This window comes from Artemia franciscana, chromosome 7, assembly GCF_032884065.1.
Source record: "Artemia franciscana chromosome 7, ASM3288406v1, whole genome shotgun sequence".
Taxonomy (NCBI): Eukaryota; Metazoa; Arthropoda; class Branchiopoda; order Anostraca; family Artemiidae; genus Artemia; species Artemia franciscana.
In genome coordinates, this window is record NC_088869.1 from 57,043,380 (window position 1) to 57,066,629 (window position 23,250).

At 30.2% G+C, this 23,250-nt stretch overlaps 1 protein-coding gene across 1 annotated transcript in view; it reads right to left on the bottom strand.

The window, feature by feature from the left end:
- Nucleotides 1-819: 819 nt before the first annotated feature.
- Nucleotides 820-23,250, bottom strand: part of LOC136029512 (lysosomal-trafficking regulator-like) — a gene marked incomplete in the record, with an annotated part of 247,841 nt that continues 225,410 nt past the window's right edge. The window contains 1 exon segment of the mRNA XM_065707957.1: nt 820-4,162. Coding sequence (XP_065564029.1) covers nt 4,033-4,162 — 130 coding nt within the window.

Below are 23,250 nucleotides of genomic sequence, written 5' to 3' on the forward strand. Positions count from 1 at the left end.
GTCAAAGGCCATTTCAACACCTGGTCAAACCGCGAGCTCAAACTCCAACTGAGTAAAGCGAAGGCCCATGTACGAGGCCTGAGGGCTTGGAGTGCCAACCGGAGCAAAAGAAGCGGGGCGACAAATAAGTCCGCAAAATGGAGTTTTTGCTGGCTAAAGGGATACCATAATGGAGCATTATTTAAAAAATATCACCAAAACTACAATTAATAGGTAGATATTAACACCATAATCCACACAAAAGTATAATACTAACAATCATAAAAAAAAAAACAGAAGTCTAAATACTTTCCTGAGTAAGCGGGCCTACCTTAATCACCTTGATTGCCTTTCCTCTCTGATTTTGAGATTTATCTATTTTCCTTTTTCAGTGTAAATACACAAGACCCGTGGTTTGGAAAAACGTTATATAGTCAAATTAAAATCTTGCCACAAAATGTCTATAAAGATCAATAAAGACAATGGGTATAATTGCCCGAGTGCGAGGCCCGAGTGCTTGGACTGCCAACCGGAGCAATAGAAGCGGGGCGACAAATAAGTCCGCAAAACGGAGTTTTTGAAGGCTAAAGGGACACCATAATCCAAACAAAAGTATAATACTAACAATCATAATAATAATAATAAAAAAAACAGAAGTCTAAATACTTTCCTGAGTAAGCGGGCCTATCTTAATCACCTTGATTGCCTTTCCTCTCTGATTTTGATATTTATCTATTTTCCTTTTTCAGTGTAAATACGCGAGGCCCATGGTTTGGAAAAAACTTATATAGTCAAATTAAAATCTTGCCACAAAATGTCTATAAAGATCAATAAAGACAATGGGTATAATTGGAATTTATTTTGCAAACAAACCACATAAAATACACGCTGCAATGAGGCAGCAAATATAATTCTAAACCAATAATTCTATCTTTCAAAAAACAAGTCATAACAAATGGGTCTTAACACCAAAATCTACATATTGTACTTTAATCAAGGATAATAATCACAGAACCATTCGTCAAGCTACAACAAGAGGTAAAACATGATAATTTTTAATCATTTGCAAACATGGACAAGCATTTGAATATAAACAGACGGATGATCCGATATTTCTGACCTTGAAATATTTCTCTACAAAAGGAACGGAACAACTGATCCCCAATGATTCCCTTAAATATTGTTGTCTCCGAAATTCCCAACTGCTCCAAATGAATAGAAAATAAGTTTCTCGGCAATTTCGGCTTTTTTAAATTTTCAGATGTTTTTTAGCTATTATAAAATTATGTGAATCCAGATTAGTTTAGTTTTTCATTATCTTTTGTAATTTAAATCCTATTTATTTTAACTTTTATCAAGAAAACTACAGAAACTCTCAGTTTTTCTCTTTCTGTTCTATTTTATTTTTCTATTTATAAAACAACAAGACTTCCAACTGCTCCCAAAAATTAGTCTGTCTTTTAAACCATTCATTTGTTATGATAGTTTTGACAGTTTGACAAAACTGCCGCAAAATTCTCGTTCTACCAAACATAAACTTTTAAATAAAACATTAAGTCCATACCAAGTATATAATTCCTTTGAAGAAGAGGGGATTTAATTTAAGAAGTCTCAAAAGAAATACACTTTGAAAAATCGTTGCATAAAGCTATGAAGGGTAAAGAAATTCTGCTTACACTTTTGAATTCAGCATACTAAATGGCGCTAGAAAGCCATTAAAAAGAATAATCCTAAACACCAAAATTAAATAGAAAGTTCAGACAAAGGTTGTAGCCAATTTTGATAGCCTATTCTAACTCAGCACAAAAAGAAACTTCCCGTGGCAGAAGGAAGCTTTCCCGAAATACAAAAAAAAAGAAAACTGTGGACTTGGATAAACTTTCGGATAGTGTTGTTCGAATCTTGAGAAGGCATTATCTAAATATACAACATTTCCTTACCTTCAACAGTATTTCAAGTGTAGCTAGTCTCGACAGTATTTAAATATAACGGTTGAATTTTGAATATTCTATACTGTTTCGACTGAAGCTACCTAGTAGATAGCCTTTGTAAAGGAGTTTCCGCACCCCGTATGATTTTTATCTTTAAACTAAACTGAATGAAGACTACAATTAATGAGCAAATAAAAACGGCAAAAGAAGTCGTATTTAAATTGTGCACGACTAGCCAGCAGAGATTTAAAAATAATCGCCAAAAAATGTTTTCATTTTACAAAATGGGCACAGTTCCCCATACTATTCGTAACTTGGCGAGGCTTCAAGCATAAATTATATTCCGCAATTTAGTTTGCAATCAACTAAAAACCAGTTAAAGAAGAACAACTTTTTTCCACAACTTTCCTGCAAAAGGTCAGGTCGTCGCTAACTAGAAAGCGCATTCACTTTAAAGTGTTATATTTCAGGTTTCCAACAGCAAACCCGGTCAAATATCTTTTTATTTCTTTCGTCTTCTTTTTTCAGGAATTTATTGCCGTACTGACAGTAAACCAGTTGTGAAACCAAACGTTTAACCTCTGACACGTGTAAATTAGTTAAGGAACATTGATATTTAAACTGGTAAAAATTACGATATCCCCGATACTTTCAACTATTTATTGGTCAAATAACGGTTCATTTCTGAGCAAAATCCGCAGTTGTAACTTGTACCAAAAGGAAAATTATCGGATTCATTTGTCTCACATCTATCCATTGACCGAGCCAGAATTGACACATTTCCCTGGAGATCTTTTGGAATTTTTTTAAAGTTATCGATTTTTCAATGATTATCAAAGAATTTTGAACATATTTAAAAAAAAAAACTTGTACACCTAATTTTAAAATTTAATTGGATAAACGGACAGAAATAAGTCTCAGCTATGGAGTAACGATAAACTTTTCGTTTTTTATCGACATGTTAAAAGCGTAGGAGAGCAAAGAAATAACATATTTCAACTCGCAAATGGAACATAAATTTAATATAAAGAAAAATGAAACAATAAAAAACAAGCCATTATAGTTCGGCTGTAGTAAAATGTCTCGATGGATATGCTCAAAAATGAAAATAACCGATATGTTGTATGTACTTTTTCAAATTTCGGACGAAAGGACACCAGTAGCCCCCCTCCCATCCCGAAGGCTTAACAAAGGGGTATGAATATTTACTAATAGGCATTAAATGATTTCATTAAGGATTTGATGAGTGGCTCCCTGAGAATGTAAACAACCGATTCATACGTGATTTTAAATGGTTCTTAAATCTTTTTCGGAGAAGTGATTTCTCGTTATGGACCCCCTTTTAAGATCTCTGTTTGTGTTTGCTTCTTTGTTCCTTTGATGAGCTTAAACCCGCTTCCCCCATAAATGTTTCGTGCACCTTGTTGAACTTTTCACTCCTTTGATGAATTTACACCCACTTCCCCCGTAAATTTTTCGTGCGCATGTGCCTGTCCTATCATTTGGTTGCCAATATTTCATCATAATGTGTTCAAATATCAAAGCGAATACAGACATATTGAATTGCTCGTGAACGTCAGGGTAAAAACAAAAATTGTACACAGAAACATAGTCCATATTTGATTTAAGTGGTAAATATTTTACATGGGTTGATTCGCAGCACCCAACGGCAATAACTCGAATCGCTCTGTACACAGAAAAATGCTTAGAAAGAAGGAAAACTTTATGCGTTTAAGTTATTTTGTCTATAGATTAGGTTTTTTTGCTTTGTATTCCGTTTTTGTGTGCTTTGTACTCCGTTTTTGCAATATGCTTTGTTGGTAATTTCCCTGTTTTGCGTATATATGGCCCCAGGGCTTTTGAAAAACACCGATCTCTCTATCTATCCATACCTTATGTCTGTGCAATTGTATGTATAAATTTCAGCTCTTGATATGAAGTTTCTTCCTAAGGAATCAAACAGCTCAAATCCACCAATCCTCTCCCATGTCAATCTGTATGTCCGTATGCGCCTTCTGTATCATTTGATGATTATTATTTCTTTATAAACTGTCAAACAATCCAAGTGGATAAAAACATTATAGCGAAAAAAAACAAAGGAAAAATGAAAACAGTTGCAGAATCACATTAAAGACAGGTTGATAGCCCTCGGGGCCCAGCTATATTTCTTGCTGCCCTTCTTTTCCCAGACACAAATTGTCCCATCTTGAAATGACGCTACTAGGCTATTGCAGTCTTTAGTATAGACCAAACTGAAAAGAAGAAACATAATATTTTAAAATAATCATTAGAAGAACTTCAAGATTTTAGCGTAAAGAGTGAAGCTGAGAAAGAGGCTCTCCCCCTCAAATATGGAATAATTTACCTTCGTTCTAAAATTTGATTGTTGCTCTTTACTTTCAGTTGAAAAGAACTTGTTAATTATTTAATTTCTGACCGATTTTCAATTAATGCCAGGAAACTCCCTCCCTCTCCTGTGCAAAACTTTCCCTGAAAAATTCTCTCTGGAAACTTTCATCTACACAGACAGATTCTCCCCGTGGAAATCCCCCCCCGTGCAGAGAATTACCCCCGAAAATTTTCCGTAGATTTCCCAATAACAGATACTATCTGTAAACAATCGACAAATTTCCTAACTTTTAGCATTTTCCTAGAGGTTGTGGGGTGAGAGAGGGTAATATCATCCCCATAGGCATAGTTATTGGACCTTCCTAATATACTGAATCAAATGGCTGTCTCAAAATTTTATCGGATGTCTTTGGGGGGGGGGAATGGGCATGGGAGAGGGCCCATTGCCAATTGCCTCTAATTGTTTTGGTCACTTAGAAAAGGCGCTATAACTTTTATTTTTCTTTTGAATGAACCCTCTCTCGATGTTCTTGGACAATTAGTTCGACATGATTATCCCTCACAAAAAAAACAAACAAACAACAAAACAAACGGCATCCGTGATCTTTCTTCTGGCCAAATATACAAAATTCCACATTTTTTATGCATAGGAGCTTGAAACACAATAGGGTTCTCTGATATGGTGAATTTGATTCACCGTAATTCATGATTCACACAAATCTGATTTACGTGTAATTTTCACTAAGCTTGCTGGATTATTTGGTGGTGTTTCTCTCTTACTCGAAAATCTGACAAATACTATCAGGTTCGTAGCTTTTGATGACTAACATCAAACCTAATGAATTGTATATGTTCGAGATCAGTAACCTTCCTTTTTTCCCATTTTTTTAAGAGTTTCGGTTACTATTGGTCCGAGTCATTACTTACTTACAATTAGCTATGATGGAATATTTGATTAAGCTTTTTTTCTTTTATATTGGTTCTTATTTTCATAGAATATTTCAAGCTTTATAAGTAGTGAAAGATTGTCGATAGGACCTTCAAAACACTTTTTTGGACCCTATTTTGGGCTCCAAATTTAATTTTAAGGGTTTCGTTAACTGAACTATGAAACGATTTTCATGAGAATTTACTGATAATTTCATTTATTGAGACAGGTAAGGCAGAAACTTCTAAGGTAATACCTAAGTATTATACAGAGATGCATAGAATTCTTTCAATATTCTAGGTTTATAGCTTAAAAATGTCTAAATTAATGGTTAACTAGAAACGTGAACATTAAGTGGTCGCTTCAGACACAAAAGTTAAATATGAAAAAACTCGATTTTGTTAGTTGCATGACTAAAAGAACGTTAAATTAATATTGACAAAGGAATAATATTGATATTCTTGTGCAAACATTACCTAATGCCTACAACAAGGTTGATATTACAAAGAATTTTGCCTCTGAGGCAGAAACTGAAAAAGAGGTAAAACAGAAAGAGCAAGGGCCATACATTCATACAAGAAAAAATAAATGCGACGTAATGCAAGATAATTGATAGCGTGACCGATAGATAACCGTGTGATCAATGGTGTCTGGGATGGAACGACAAAAATAAATGCACTGCACACGGATGACCTCCCCCACCCTCCAAAGAGTTTTCCACCAATTACCAAATCCGGGTAAATCTATAGAATAGCGGCTCTCCGGAAGGAGACATGCTAAAACAAAGACAGATATTTTTATATTGGTAATTTTATGCTAATTTTAATGGTTTTGCTTGCGTTTTCGAAATTTCATCCCTAGCCCCCCCCCCCACCTAATGTTATCATATATACCCCTAAGCTACCTAAAAAACTAACATAAAAAAATATTATATTTATAAAACTATAAAAATTATATTAAAATAAAAACTAACATAACGAACTTTTAAATAAATATCAAAAAAAATTATCTAGAAATACTTAATGTTGTTGCAGCGCCATTTATTTTGAATTGTGTTTCTAATTGAGCGGATTTTTTTAAAAATTAGCCACATGGTAAAGATGAATTCTATAATTGTTTAGTTCATTCAGGTTTTTTGCAATGTGTTAATATTTGTGATTTGGTAAAATTTATTATATTTAGTTTACCTATTGTTGCTAAAAAGAGGGATATCTTAACAGGATAAGCTTGTTTTGGTGTTACTTGGTTGTTTTACATTTGCAGTTTTTTTTTCTTTCATAGGCATGTATTTTGGGGGTGATACCTGACACGGGGATGCCATGGATATTCTGTGGTAGCCACAACACTTGGCTGGGTAGAGAATTTAAAGTGGCGAAACCCTATATAGGCCAGTGTATTCTCCTGATGAGCCCTTGTGTTGGGTTGTTGCCTCTGAATTATTTGTCTTTATTACTTTTTCTATTGTTTGGTAAATGACGACTTATACTTATTGACGACATGACTGCCTGTCCATGGATTATTCTTTATGATTGATTGTGTATGGCTATGCTGTTTGACCTATGTGATTGTATGGATGAATAGGGTTAAGGCCTCATTCAAGTGCTGGTCTATATTAATCACTAATTTAGGAAAACAGTCTTCCTTTTCTCCTTCTGTCTCTCTCTTTTTTTTTGTGTTTGTGCTGTTGCATTGGTGATTTCTCTTTTTATGATAAAAAAATAAATCTTAATAATATCCAGCATGTTTCAACTAATAACATAAATACCTTATTTTTTGTGTTTCTAAATCATTTTTTCGTAACACAATTTCGTTTGATTTATCTAAAACATTGATTTGAAAAATGAATATTTCACCGACAAATTTGCAATGTATATTTACAAATGTTTTTATTGGATAGGCCAAAAATGTTGTGGTTTTATAATATTTCTCAAATGTAGCTATTTTTGCCAAGCGAAAATCATCATTTTTCAAATCTGCTAGCTGTTTTTCAGATAAATCAAATGAATTTATATAAAAAAAAATTACTGAAAACATGGATGAAAATGGGGAAAATTAATAAAATTTGATTAATGGATACTTCCTGCGTAATATAATGTAAGAATTCATTAACTTTTTATGTTAGTTTTTAGACCATTCGGGGGAGGGGGTGAGGAGGGTCAAGGATGAATTGTCGAAAACGCAAACAAAACCATGAAAATGAGATTAAAATTAATAGTCTTAAAATGTTTCGCTTTTTGTTCTAGGATGTCTCCATCTGGAGAGCCAGCATTCTAGGGGTTTACTAAAATGTGCACTGGTCTTGGGATGGTGAAGAGAGAATAAATCTGAAAATTGGTCTGAAATACCCGCTTGGAAGAGTTTTAGTTACGGAATTGATATTCTTCGTCCTCCCATCGAGGTTTGCCACTGAAAATTTGGCAATATCCCAAGATTCGCGAGCAAAAAATTAGAGATTGAAAGATCTATATATATAAAAATAAGTTGTCTGTGTGTGTCGAGTGACGTCATGTTTGTGTGTCGACTGACGTCATGTTTGTCGACTGACGTCATTACAAGGATTGAGCTGTATGCGTCATGAAGTTGTTTGTCGACTGACGTCATGTTTGTCAACTGATGATATTACATACCGGGACACAAATGACGACCGGGACACAGGGAATATAAATGACGACCGGGACACAGGGAATATAAATGACGACCGGGACACAGGGACACAACTACAACGGGGACGCCGGGGGCACAGGCGGGATATATAAATGACGACCGGGACACAGGGATTGTTCGAATAGAAATTACAGACCGGGACACCGGGACACAAATGACGACCGGGACACCGGGACACAGGGAATATAAATGACGACCGGGACACTCATAGAGAAATTACAAACTGGGACACCGGGACACAAATGACGACCGGGACACAGGGAATATAAATGACGACCGGGGCACAGGGACACATCATTAGAATAATGAGGTATAGATCTGAATACGGATTGTTTTTCCCATGGACAATTATATGTTGCATGTTCAAGAGTCAGTAAACCTGACATCTATTTAAATGCACAGACAATGGGACAGCGAAGAATGTTGTATATTCGCATGTTTTACGTAGTTAAAAACATATATATATATATATATATATATATATATATATATATATATATATATATATATATATATATATATATATATATATATATATATATCTCTATTCACAGGTGGGACACACGGACACAACTACAATGGCGCGTAACTAATATGGCGCGTAACGACTTACGCGCGCGGGGGGGGGCTTGGGGGGGAGCGAAGCGCCCCAACAACTGGGTGTTGGGGGCTAGTATTAAATAATAATAATATATATTTAGTTCAATTTTCGAGGGTAATGATTAACTTGAAATGCTTTTTACAGGACCACAAGCTCAGAACTAAACTTCCGAGATCCTGGATAAATCCCAATGAGTTACAGACCTGTCCTAATCACCTGGTAAACATACTCTGACACTCCCTCAAGAATCGTACCTGTGTTCCTCCTTTGCTTATGCGTAATGATATAAAGTATCTAGCTTACTTCAAAAATATTTCGTACAAACTCAGTTTCAACAGTAACTAGGCTATTATAATTAATATATAGATCTTGAAATAACAAAAAAAATATACACATCATTGAATAATTGGCAATTTTGAATTTTGTGGTTAGCTTTCATGTAGACTGATAGTATCCTACTTAAAAAACAAGTACAACATGTGCCGTTCAGAAGCCACATAGTTATAGTCCATAAAACAAAAACGAAAACAATGAAAATTCAAAATAGAAATAAAATCATTAGTAAAAAAAAATTAGATGGAATCAAGAGTATAACGATGACGAGGGAGATAGCATGACACTAATAGCCATACCAAGTAAAAATGCCCCCTACACTCTGAAAGGATTTTGACTGTCCGCCGCGCAAATACGCATAAGGAAGGATGGGGAATAGTCCCCCTCAAGTTTCACACTTTGTTCTTGATCTGTGATGAAACCAGTTTTGCGTTTCCACTCGGAACCTGAGCAATCCTGAGCGAGAGAAACTACTTTGCAGGTATATTTTAAATTAATATTTAATATACAGAGGTAGTTTGGTTAGGCATTTAATATAATGTGTTCTGGGCGGCCTGAATTCCATAATTTTCTGTTGTATTTTCTATAATTTGTTTACTAAAGTATTATATTTTCATTATATTTTGGTTAGGTTCGGTTAGGCGACCACGCCCGAGAAGAGAATTTAGGTTAATCCTAAAGAAATACCAAATACGATGAAAATATAATACTTTTGTAACAAAATCATGGAAACTATAACAAAGATATGGAAAGCAGGCCGCTATATATTAAATATTTAATTAAAATATACATAGTAACATAGTGATTTATCTCACTGGGACTAAGCTAATTATCTCCGAATGTAGACAGAGAAACCAGTTTTACTCAAATCAGGAACAACAGTGTGGTCACTATAACACGTAAGTACGACCTTGTTTTTTTACTCCCGCCCCCCTTACAGAAAAATTCTTCGAAAACCCCTCATGCACTTTGCCTGTTACAAGAGAAAAAAAATTTGAATGATCTCAATCCCAGTTAAAGAAAAAGTAGCTAGGCTACTATAATTAATACAAAGAGCTAGAAACCACAGCAGATTATACGTAATTTAATAATTAGCCATTTTCTGTTTTGCAATTTAAATTTATTACCAAACATATTAAGGATAATAACACATTTTGAACATAAAGAACAATACGAGACATTCACTAGTCTAATTTATGACGTTACATTGAACCACGGTGAAAACGAAAGAAAATATATATCGCAGGTTTGAATTTACCTACCAAATGAATAAAAAATTGTCCAATAATTTTGCGTTTTACTTAATTGACAGCATAGACTTTGTAAAATTGGTTTCTTAAAGGAATTTATAGTCTTGTCATTTTTACACATTTGTGCTTATTTGCATAAAATACTTTGAATGTAAAAACTTAGAGAAAATCGAGTGCTTAAACGGTGGGAACTAGTAAAAAAAATACAAAGAGAAGAAAGAGACTAAAAAAAGAATACGACAACAGGAGTAGTACCCCCTTTATGACTTTAAAGACAGCCCTACCCCTATGTACTATTGAAGTTGCCAACAATTTTTTGGCATAACTCCAAGAATGTGCAAACCGGTTTCCAAGAATATAGCAAATTTAAAGAATGATATATTGTCTGGTATTGCGTAGTCATTCATGCTATCGGTGGAAGAATACATAGAATACAAACGGACCCGCATCCTGATTTCCGAGAATTTCTTGGCATGTTTCCGAGAATTTCAAGAATGATGAGTTATCTGGTATCGCGTAATCATTCATGTTATTGGTAAAAATACAAAACATTCTGTTACAAGCCTCAAATCTAGTGCTCTGAGATAACAACTTAGCCAACAAAATTTTCAGCTTCTGATGAGTTTTCCAATGATTTTATGAAATTTATTTCTGATGTATGAATCGAACGTGAGACCCATTATTTCCTACGGTAAAAGAACGACACGTTACTCGACTGAGCAGACAAGTTATTGATGATATAATGTCCTTAGCAATGCATTCTAGGCAGTCAATGTATTGTTTCTGGGATGCTAGCCAAAAGATGTTAAGAGTAACTACATTGTAAAAAGTTATTTGCCCGATCGGTTTCCCATTTGGATATATGATAAATGCAATCAGTGATTTGTTTCCGGTCATCTTTTTTTGCATCATTCCGAGAATATGCACAACACGGTGACTTGAGATGCTTGCTGGACAGACATTTTGTTTTTATGGTCAATGATACTTGTTTCGAGGTCGAAAAATTTTAATGATTACAATCGGGCAGGTATCTTTTTTGCAATGTAATGGTCCTGAGCACTGATTATTGATTCGATATTGATTATTGATTATCGATTACTGATAATTTATTATTAGTTATTGATGAATAAATATTGATTATCGACTATTGATTTTTTTTATTATTTTTTTAAAACCTAAAATCTATTTGGAATTAAAATTATTTTGGGACTTAGAAATTTTGAAACTTAGGTATTTTAAAACGTGGACTTTCTTATTTCTGAAAACTAAAACCCAAATTTATTAAATACTCAAAAATTATTAATTGGATTTGTTTTAAACGTGGATGTTCTTACTTCTGAAAACTAAAACCCAAGTTTACTAAATACTCAAATATTATTAATAAAATCAGATGTATTTTAAACGTGAATGTCCTTGTTTCTGAAAACTAAAACTCGAGTTTATCAAATACTCAAATATTATTAATAATATCGGATGTATTTCAAACGTGGATGTTCTTATTTCTGAAAATTAAAACCCAGGATTTATGAAATACTCAAATATTATTAATAAATCAGACGTGTTTTAACCGTGGATACTCTTATTTATAAAAACTAAAACCAAAGTTTACTAAAAATTCAAATATTATTAATAAAATTAGATGTATTTTAAACAATTATGTCCTTATTATTGAAAACTAAAACCCAAGTTTTTTTAATTACTCAAATATTATCAATGAAATCAGATTATTTTAAACGTGGATGTTCTTATTTCTAAAAACTTAAACCCAAGTTTATTAAATACTCATATATTATTAATAAAATCAGATTTTTTTTAAACGTGGATGTTCTTACTTCTGAAAACCAAAAGCTAAGCTTAGTAAATATTTAACTATTATTAATAAAATTAGATGCATTTTAAACGTGAATGTCCTTATTTCTAAAAATTAAAACTCAAGTTTATTAAATACTTAAATATTAGTAACCAAACCAGATGTACTTTAAACGTGACTGTTCTTATTTCTGAAAACTAAAACCCAGGTTTATTCAATACTCAAATATTATTAATAAATCAGATATGTTTGAAACGTGGATGTTCTTACTTCAGAAAACCAAAACCCAAGTTTAGTAAATATTTAACTATTATTAACAAAATCAGATGTATTTTAAACGTGAATGTACTTATTTAAAAAAATTAAAACTCAAGTTTACTAAATACTTGAATATTAGTAAAAAAATCAGATGTATTTTAAACGTGGCTTTTCTTATTTCTGAAAACTAAAACCCAGGTTTATTAAAGTAATCAAATATTATTAATCAATCAGTTGTATTTTAAACGTGGATCTTCTTATTCGTGAAAACTGGAACCCAAGTTTATTAAATACTCAAATATTATTGATAGAGAAGATACATTTTGAACGTGAATGTCCTTATTTCTAAAAACCAAAACTCAAATTTATTAAATACTCAAATATTTTAAATAAAATCAGATGTATTTTAAATGTGGACGTTCTTATTTCTGAAAACTAAAACCCAGATTTATTTAATACTCAAATATTATTAGTAAATCATATGTGTTTTAAACATGGATGTTCTTATTGAAAACTAAAGCCCAAGTTTATCAACCACTCAAATATTATTAATAAAATCAGATATATTTTAAACGTGGATCTTCTTATTTCTAAAAATTCAGACCCACATTTATTAAATACTCAGATATTAGTAATAAAATCAGATGTATTTTAAACGCGGATCTTCTTATTTCTGAGAACTGAAATTCAAGTTTATTACAAGCTCAAATATTATGAATAAACTCAGATGTATTTTAAACCTAGAAGTTCTTATTTCTGAAAACTGAAATCCATGTTTACTAAATGCTTAAATGTTATTATTAAAATCAGACGTACTTTAAACGTACAACTAAAACCCAGGTTTATTAAATACTCAACTATTATTAATAAATGACATGTGTTTTAAACGTGAGTGTTCTTATTTCTGAAAACTAAAGCCCAAATTAATTAAATATTCAAATATTATTAATAAAAATGGATGTATTCTAAACGTGAAAGTTCTTATTTCTGAAAACTGAAGCCCACGTTTATTAGATTCTCAAAAATCATTAATAAAATCACATGTGTTTTAAACGTTGACGCTCGACGCTCTTAATTTCAGAAATAAAAAACACACATTTAAAAAAGATCTGATTTTACCAATAATACCTGAGTATTCAATAAATCTGGGCTTTAGCTTTCAGAAATATGAACATTCAAATTTAAAATAGATCTGATTTTATTAACAATATCTGAGTATTTAATAAACTTGGGTTTTAGTTTTCAGAAATAAAGACATTCACATTTAAAATACATCTGCTTTTACTAATAATATTTGAGTATTTAATAAACTTCAGTTTTAGTTTCAGATATAAGAACATCCAGGTCTAAAATATATCTGATTTTATTTATAATATTTGAGTATTTAATAAGCTTGGGTTTTTATTTTCAGAAATAAGAACATCCACCTTTAAAATACATCTGGTTTTATTAAAAATATTTGAGTATTTAATAAACTTGGGCTTAGTTTTCAGAAATAAGAACATCCACGTTTAAAATGCATCTGATTTTATTAATTCCAACATATTTGAGCATTCAATAAAGTTGGGTTTTAGTTTTCAGAAGTAAGAACATCCACGTTTAAAACACCTCAGATTTATTAATAATATTGCAGTATTTCATAAACTTGGGTTTTAGTTTTCAGAAATAAAAAATCCACGTTTAAACTGCATCTAATTTTATTAAAAATATTTGAGTATTTAATAAACTTGGGTTTAATTTTTTTAGAAATAAGAACATCCAAGTTTAAAATACATCTAATTTTACTGTAAATATTTGAGTATTTAACAAACTTGGGTTTTAGTTTTCATAAATAAAAACATCCAAGTTTAATAGATCTGATTTTATTAATAAAATTTGATTATTTAATAAACTTGGGTCTTATTTTTCAAAAATAAGAGCATCCTTGTTCACAATAAATCTGATTTTATTAGTAACATTAGAATATTTAATAGACTGGGGTTTTGTTTTTTTAAACATCAAGTTAAAAACAAATCTTACTTTATTAATTATGTTTGAGTATTTAATAAACTTGGGTTTTAGTTTTCAGACATGAGAACATCCACATTTACAATAAATCTTATTTTATTAATAATATTTGAGTATTTTATGTACTTTGGTTTTACTTTTCAAAAATAAGGACATCCACTTTTAAAGTAAATCGGAGTTTTAACAATATTCGAGCATTTAATAATCTTAGGTTTTAGTTTTTAGAAATAAAAAAGTTCAACTTTTAAAAAACAACTGATTTTATTATTATTTGAGTTTTTAATAAAATACTCAAATATTTTACTTTTTAGAAATATGAACAACCACGTTTAAAATGCATCTGATTTCATTAATAATATTTGAGTATCTAATAAACTTGGGTTTTAGTTTCAGAAATAAGAACAAACACGTTTATAAGACATCTGATTTTATTACTAGCATTTGAGAATTTAATAAACTTGAATTTTATATTTAAGAAATATGAACACTCACATTTAAAATACATATGATTTTATTAAGAATATTTGAGCATTGAATAAACTTGGGTTTTGGTTTTCAGAAATAAGAACAGACACGTGTATAAGACATCAGATTTTATTAGTAATATTTGAGTATTTAAAAAACTAGGGTTTTAGTTTTCAGAAAAAAGAACATCCATGTTTAAAATACATCTGATTTTATTAAAAATATTTGAGACATTTAATAAACTTCGGTTTTAGTTTCCAGAAATATGACCATCCACGTTTAAAACCCATTTTATTTTATTAATAATATTTGTGTATTCAATAAACTTGGGTTTTAGTTTTCAGAAATAAGAATATTCACGTTGAAAATACATATTACCTTACTAATAATATTTGAATATTTACTAAACTTGGGTTTTGGTTTTCAGATATAGGAACATCCATGCTTAAAATATATATGATTTTATTAATTATATTTAAATATTTAATACACTTCGGTTTTAGTTTTCAGCAATATGAACATCTATGTTTAAAACATAGATGTTATTTTATGAATTATGAAATATTATTTTATGAATTACACCTTATTTTATGAATTATGTTTGAGTATTTAATAAACTTGGGTTTAAGTTTTCAGAAGTAAGAACATTACGTTTAGTCTGATCTTAAAATAATATTTTAGTATTTAATAAACTTGGGTTTTAGTTTTCAGAAATAAAAACATACACGTTTAAAATACATCTGAATTTATTAATAGTATTTGAGTTTTTAAGAAACTTGGGTTTTATTTTTCAGAAATAAGAACAAACACGTTTATAAGACATCTGATTTTATTACTAATATTGAGTGTATAATAAACTTGGGTTTTATATTTCAAAAATAGGAACAACCACGGTTAAAATAAATCTGATTTTATTAACAGTATTTAAATATTGATTAAACTAGGGTTTTAGTTTTCAGAAATAAGAACTAACACGAAGATATCTGATTTTATTGGTAAGAATTGAGTATTTAATAGACTAGGGTTTTACTTTACAGAATTAAGAACATCCACGTATAAAAAACATCTGATTTTATTAAAAATATCTCAGTATTTAATAAAATTGGGCTTTAGTTTTCAGAAATATGAACATCCACGTTTAAAACACACATTATTTTATTATTAACATTAGTGTGTTTAATAAACTTGGGTTTTAGTTTTCGGAAATAAGAACATTCACATTTAAAATGTATGTGATTCTATTAATAATATTTGAGTATATAATAAACTTGTGTATTAGTTTTCAGAAATAAGAACATCCACGTTTAAAATAAATCTGATTTTGTCAATAATCATTGAGTATTTAATAAACTTGGGTTAAGTTTTCAGAAATCAGAACATCAACGTTTAAAACACGTCTGATTTTATTCATTCGAATATATTCGAGTATTTAATAATCTTGGGTTTTAGTTTTCAAAAGTAAGAACATCCACGTTTATAACCTATCTGATTTATTAATAATATCGACGTATTCAGAAATAGGAACATCTACATTTAAAATACATCTGATTGTATTAATAATATTTGAATATTTAATAAACTATGGTTTTAGCTTTCAGAATAAGTATAAGACATCAAATTTTATTAGTGATATTTGAGTATTTAATAAACTTAAGTTTTACTTTCAGAAATAAGAACATCCACTTTAAATTTCATCTGATTTTATTAATAATATTTGAATATTTAATAAACTCGGGTTTTAATTTCAGCAATAAGAATATCTATGTTTAAAATACGGCTAACTTTACGAATAATAATACAGCATTTTATAAGCTTGGACTTTAGTTTTCAGAAAAAATAACATCAATGTTTAAAATACATCTGATAATATTTGAGTATTTAATAAACTTGGGTTTTGATTTTCAGAAATAAGAATACCCGCGATTAAGATACATTTGATTTTATTAATAATGATTTAATATTTAATAAACTTGAGTTTTAGTTTTCAGAAATAAGAACATCCACGTTTAAACTAAATCTGACTTTATTAATATTATTTGAGCATTTAATAAAGTTGGTTTTTAGTCTTTATAAATAAGAACATCCAAGTTTAAAATACACCTGATTTTATTATTAATATTTGATTACTTAATAAACTTGGGTTTTAGTTTTAAGAAATAAGAACATCCACGTTTAAAATACATCTGACTTTATTAATATTATTTGAGTATTTAATAAACTTGGGTTTAAATTTTCAGAAATAAGGACATTCACATTTAAAATACATCTGATTTTATTAATTCGAATATATTCGAGCGTTTAATAAAATTGGGTTTTAGTTTCAGAAGTAAGAACATCCATGTTTATAACATATCTGATTTATTAATAATATCGAAGCATCAAGAAATAGGAACATCCACATTTAAAATACATCTGATTTTATTAATAATATTTGAATATTTAATAGACTAGGGTTTTAGTTTTCAGAAATAAGAACAAACACGTTTATAAAACATCAAATTTTATTAGTAATATTTGAGTATTTAATAAACTTAAGTTTTACTTTCAGAAATAAGAACATCCACTTTAAAATACATCTGATTGTATTAATAATATTTGAGTATTTAGTGAACTTGTGGTTTTGATTTTCAGAAATAAAAATATCCGCGTTTAAGATTCATCTGATTTTATGAACAATGATTTAATATTTAATAAACTGGAGTTTTAGTTTTCAGAAATAAAAACATCCACGTTTAAAGTACATCTGACTTTATTAATATTATTTGAGCATTTAATAAAGTTGGGTTTTAGTCTTTAGAAATAAGAACATCCAAGTTTAAAATACACCTGATTTTATTATTAATATTTGATTATTTAATAAACTTGGGTTTTAGTTTTAAGAAATAAGAACATCCAAGTTTAAAATACATCTGATTTTATTCATATTATTTGAGTATTTAATAAACTTGGGTTTTAATTTTCAGAAATAAGGACATTCACGTCTAAATTCATCTGATTTTATTAATTCGAATATATTCGAGTGTTTAATAAAATTGGGTTTTAGTTTTCAGAAGTAAGAACATCCATGTTTATAACATATCTGATTTATTAATAATATCGGAGCATTAAGAAATAGGAACATCCACATTTAAAATACATCTGATTTTATTAATAATATTTGAATATTTAATAAACTAGGGTTTTAGTTTCTAGAAATAAGAACAAACACATTTATAAGACATCAAATTTTATTAGTAATATTTGAGTATTTAATAAACTTAAGTTTTACTTTCAGAAATAAGAACATCCACTTTAAAATACATCTATTTTATTAATAATATTTGAGTATTTAATAAACATGGGTTTTAATTTTCAGCAATAAGAATATCCATATTTAAAATACATCTAATTTTACTAATAATAAATCAGCATTTTAATAAGCATGGACTTCAGTTTTCAGAAATAATAACATCAATGTTTAAGATACATCTGATTTTATTAAAAAAATTTGAGTATTTAATAAACTTGTGATTTGATTTTCAGAAATAAGAATATCCACGTTTAAGATACATCTGATGTTATTAAAAATGCTTTAACATTAAATAAACTTGAGTTTTAATTTTCAGAAATAAGAACATCTACGTTTAAAATACATCTGGTTTTATTCATAATCATTGAGTATTTAATAGGCTTGGGTTTTGGTTTTCAGAAATATGAACATCCACGTTTAAAACACATTTAATTTATTAATAATATTTGAGTATTTAACAAACTTGGGTTTTAGTTTACAGAAATAAGAAAATTCACGTTTAAAATAAATCTTACTTTATTAGTAATATACGAGTATTTAATAAACTTGGGTTTTAGTTTTCAGAAATAACAATATCCACGTTTAAATTACATATGATTTTATCAATAATATTTGAGTATTTAATAAACCTGGGTTTTAGTTTTCAGAAAAAGGGACACTCATGTTTAAAATACATCTGATTTTACTAATAATATTTGAGTATTTATTAAACTTGAGTTTTAGTTTTCAGAAGTAAGAACATCCATGTTTAAAACGGATCTGATTTTATTAATAGTATTTGAGTATTTAATAAACTTGGGTTTTAGTTTTCAGAAATAAGAAAAAAACACAAGTAAGATACATCTGATTTTATTAATAATATTTGAGGATTTAAGAAACTTGGGTTTTATCTTTCAGCAATAAGAACATCCACGATGAAAATACATCTGACTTTATTAATAATATTTGAGTATTTAATAAACTTGGGTTTTAGTTTTCAGAAATAAGGACATTTACGTTTAAAATACATCTCATTTTATTCATAATCCTTGAGTATTTAATAAACTCGTGTTTTAGATTTGAGAGGTAAGAACATCCACGTTTAAAGCAACTCTGATTTGATTAATAATTTTTGAGTATTTAATAAACTTGGGCTTTAGTTTTCAGAACAAAAAACATCCACGTTAAAAAAAATCTGGTTCCTAAAACTTGTAAGATAATCAAAAATCAGTAATCAATAATAGATTATCAATAAACGATACCGATAATAAATAATCAGTGCTCAAGACCATTACATTACAAAAATGATACTTGCCCAGTTATAGTCATTACAATTTTTTGAGCTCAAAACAAATATCATTGCCCATCGAAAGAATGTGTCTTTCCAGCAAGCATCTCAAATCACCGTGTTATGCATATTCTCGGAGCAATACCAAAAAAGGTGCCCAGAAAAAAAAATCACTGATTGTATTTACCATCTATCCAAATGAGAAATCGACTATGCAAATAGCTTGTTATAATACAGTGACGCTTAACATCAGTTGGCTAACATCTCAGAAACAATACATTGATTACCTAGAATCTATTTCTAAGAACATAATATCATCAATGACTTTTTGGCTCAGTCGAGTAGGAAATAATGGGTCTCACGTTCGATTTATATATCTACCATAAATTTCATAAAATCATTGTAAACTGCTTAGAAGTTAAAAATGCTCTTGGCTCAGTTGTTATCTCAAAGGACCAGATGTGAGAGCTGTCAGAGAACGTATTTTATTATTTCACCGACAACATGAAAGATTATGCACTACCAGATAACACATTATTCTTGAAAATCGCAAAATTCTCGGAAAACGGTTTACACATTCTTGGAATGATGCCAAATAAGGTCTTAGCAGCTCCAATAGTACATCGGGGTAGGACTGTTGTTAATAACACAGAGGGGATACTACTAAAATGCGGGAATTTAATATAAGATGTCAGGATGCATTACTATATGTTTAGGACCTTTTCAGGACGACTTGAAAAATCACATTTGGGATGAATCAGGGTGTATTTAGTTTTTGACTATTTTTTTTCTTTGTTTCAAATTTTCTTTTTGACTTTACATATGTTTTTATGACTTGTGCTCTTGAATTTGTATATGCATAAAATAAAAACACTAAAATAATAGTTTAGATAGTAATAATATTAAAATCAAACACTAAACTAAAAATACATACAATAAGGATGCTATAGGGAAGGAATATAACTACACATAGGAAGCCCAACATCAAACATGTTTCGATGCATTTCTGCACGTTTGGGACGACCCAGAGAAGAAGAAGAAAAGGCGTAAAATAATAATCATAGAAGCATCTTAAAAAAATATAGTTTTTGGCTACTTATGGGTTCTATATAAAATTGGAGATATAGAGAAAAGACTTTAAAAAAAAAAATGTAGAACATTAACAGATGCAAATTTGTACTAACCTGGTTACAGGTTTCTTAACTACTTCAGCCAGTTTACGTATCGGGCTCAGATCCCAGCTGTTCCAAAATCTGCAACAAAATAGTAATTGAAAAGAGTTCCTACTGGTCCTAAAAAATATGCAACAAAAACATGTATTTGTCCCAAAAAATTGTAACAAGAAAGAGATAATAAGAAAATCACTAACAAATAATTATGGGGCAGATATAATCCCCCAATATAAAGTAATTTATAAGCTTTCTTTATTGCGCAATTTTCATAAAAATTAGCTAATTTTCTAGCTAATTCTAGCAAATTTTCAGTCCCTTTTCATATCTTCTTGAAAGTGCTTTAAAATATAATGAATTTGATTTTAAATGCAAAACGTCCATGTAAAGACTAAAAATATCCAGGAGATATTTAACAAGACAGTAAAAAGAAAAATATAAAGATTACAAGTTACTACAGAAAAAAAATTTTTTTTTTTTAATTTTTGTATGAACAAGCTTTTATCCTTGGCAGATCTATATTGTTTTTTGCTTAAAACACTGGCTATCAAATTGGGCTATCAAATAGCCCAATTTGATCAATTGGGCTATTAATCATAACTCAACTGATTAAGTTCAAAAGTAAAAATGATCAATATTAAAAAGAAAATACTCTGGTGGCTCTTTTTTTTAGTCTACTAATCATCTGATTGGACACTATCCTGCAATTTGTTTTGCTTTAATATTTAGAATCCTGTAATATGACGAATCACATTTTGATATGGATTTAACCCAATCGGGTTAGGGACAAGTTCAAAAAGTAGAACAGGTGATTTGACACTCGAATTTACAACATATAAAAATGGACTTCATCGATTAGGCACCCAAGAGGGTGCTTTAGTTGTAATTGAAATTTAAAAAAAAGAGAAGCAATGGGCTTCTCAGTTGCAATAAATAACAATATCACAAATCCATGTGAGACATAAGGAAAAAATAACTGTGTAACACTCATTAATGATAATCAAGCAAAACATTACACTACATCACACCAAATTTTAATCGTGTTTTTTTTTTTTTTTTTTTTTTTTTCAAACAGTTCGTGGTAACGAACTGTAGTAAGGAGCGACCCGGCTCAATAGTAACCAAAACTCTAAAAAATGGAATTTTCAATAGCTACATCAAAAGAATCGCATTTTAATGCTGGTTTTAAATATATAAGTTTCATCAAGTTTAGTCTTACCCATCAAAAGTTACGAGCCTGAGAAAATTTGCGTTATTTTAGAAAATAGGGGGAAACGCCCCCTAAAAGTCATAGAATCTTAACGAAAATCACACCATCAGATTCAGCGTATCAGAGAACCCTACTGTAGAAGTTTCGAGCTCCTATCTACAAAAATGTGGAATTTTGCATTTTTTGCCAGAAGGCAGATCACGGATGCGTGTTTATTTGTTTTTTTTGTTTTTTTTTTTTCATTTTCCCTGGGGTGATCGTATCGACCCAGTTGCCCTAGAATGTTGCAAGGGGGCTCATTCTAACGGAAATGAAAAGTTCTAGTGCCCTCTTTAAGTGACCAAAAAAATTGGAGGGCACCTAGGCCCCCTCCCACGCTAATTATTTTCCCAAAGTCAACGGATCAAAATTCTGAGATAGCCATTTTATTCAGCGTAGTCGAAAAACCTTATAACTATGTCTTTGGGGACGACTTACTCCCCCACAGTCCCCGTGGGAGGGGCAACAAGTTACAAACTTTGACCTGTGCTTACATATAGTAATGGTTATTGGGAAGTATACAGGCGTTTTCAGGAGGATTTTTTTGGTTTGGGGGAGGGGTTGAGAAGAGGGGGATATGCTGGGGGAACTTTCCTTCGAGAATTTGTAATGGGAGAAGAAAATTTCCATGAAGGGAGAGCAGGATTTACTAGCATTATTTAAAAAAAAAAAACAATTAAAAAATAAAAGTGAAAAAGCTTTTTCAGCTGGAAGTAAGGAACAGCAATAAAACTTAAAACAAACAGAAATTATTACCCATATGAGGGGCTCACCTCCTTCTAATACCTCGCTCTTTACGCTAAAGTATTTTCGGTAATTTCAACTACTTATTCTACGGCTTTTGTGATTCAGGGGGTCATTCTTAATGAATTGGATAAAATTTAAGCTTTAGTGTAAAGAGCGAGGTACTGACGATGGTTCGAATCCCCTCATATATGTAATAAAAACATGAGAATACAAAAGTTCTTTACGTAAGCTAATTTATAAGTTACGTAAATCTTTTACCAATAAAAAGATTCGTAAAAAATTAAAAGTTCTAGTTGCCTTTTTAATTTAACCAAAAAATCGGGGGGCAACTAGGCTTCGTCCCCCGCTCTTTTTTTCTCAAAATCATTCGATCAAAGTTATGAGAAAGCCATTGAGCCAAAAAAAAAAATATGCAATTTTCGTTTTGATTATTCCTCTGCGGAGAGCCAAAATCAAAACATGCATTGATTCAAAAACGTTCAGAAATTAAATAAAAAAAAACAAGTTTTTTCAACTGAAAGTAAGGAGTGACATCAAAACTTAAAACGCACAGAAATTACTTCGTACATGAAAGAGGCTGCTTCCTCATCAACGCCCCGCTCTTTACGCTAAAGTTTTTTACTGTTTTAGAAAGAAGAATTGAGAGAAAGCGTCAAACTTTAGCGTAAAGAGCGGGGCGTTGATGAGGAAGCAGCCTCTTTCATGTACAAAGTAATTTCTGTGCGTTTTAAGTTTTGATGTCACTCCTTACTTTCAGTTGAAAAAACTTGTTTTTTTTATTTAATACAAGTAAAGAGCGAGCAGAACTTCAAGTTCACTGGAACTTCAAGCGAGCAGAATTTACCCATAGTACAAGGACCCCCCCCCACATTATAGAGTATGAAATAATCAGTATTACTTAATTTTTTTTTATTACTGAAATCTAGCGATTTTTTTTCTTTTTTTAATGCAAAT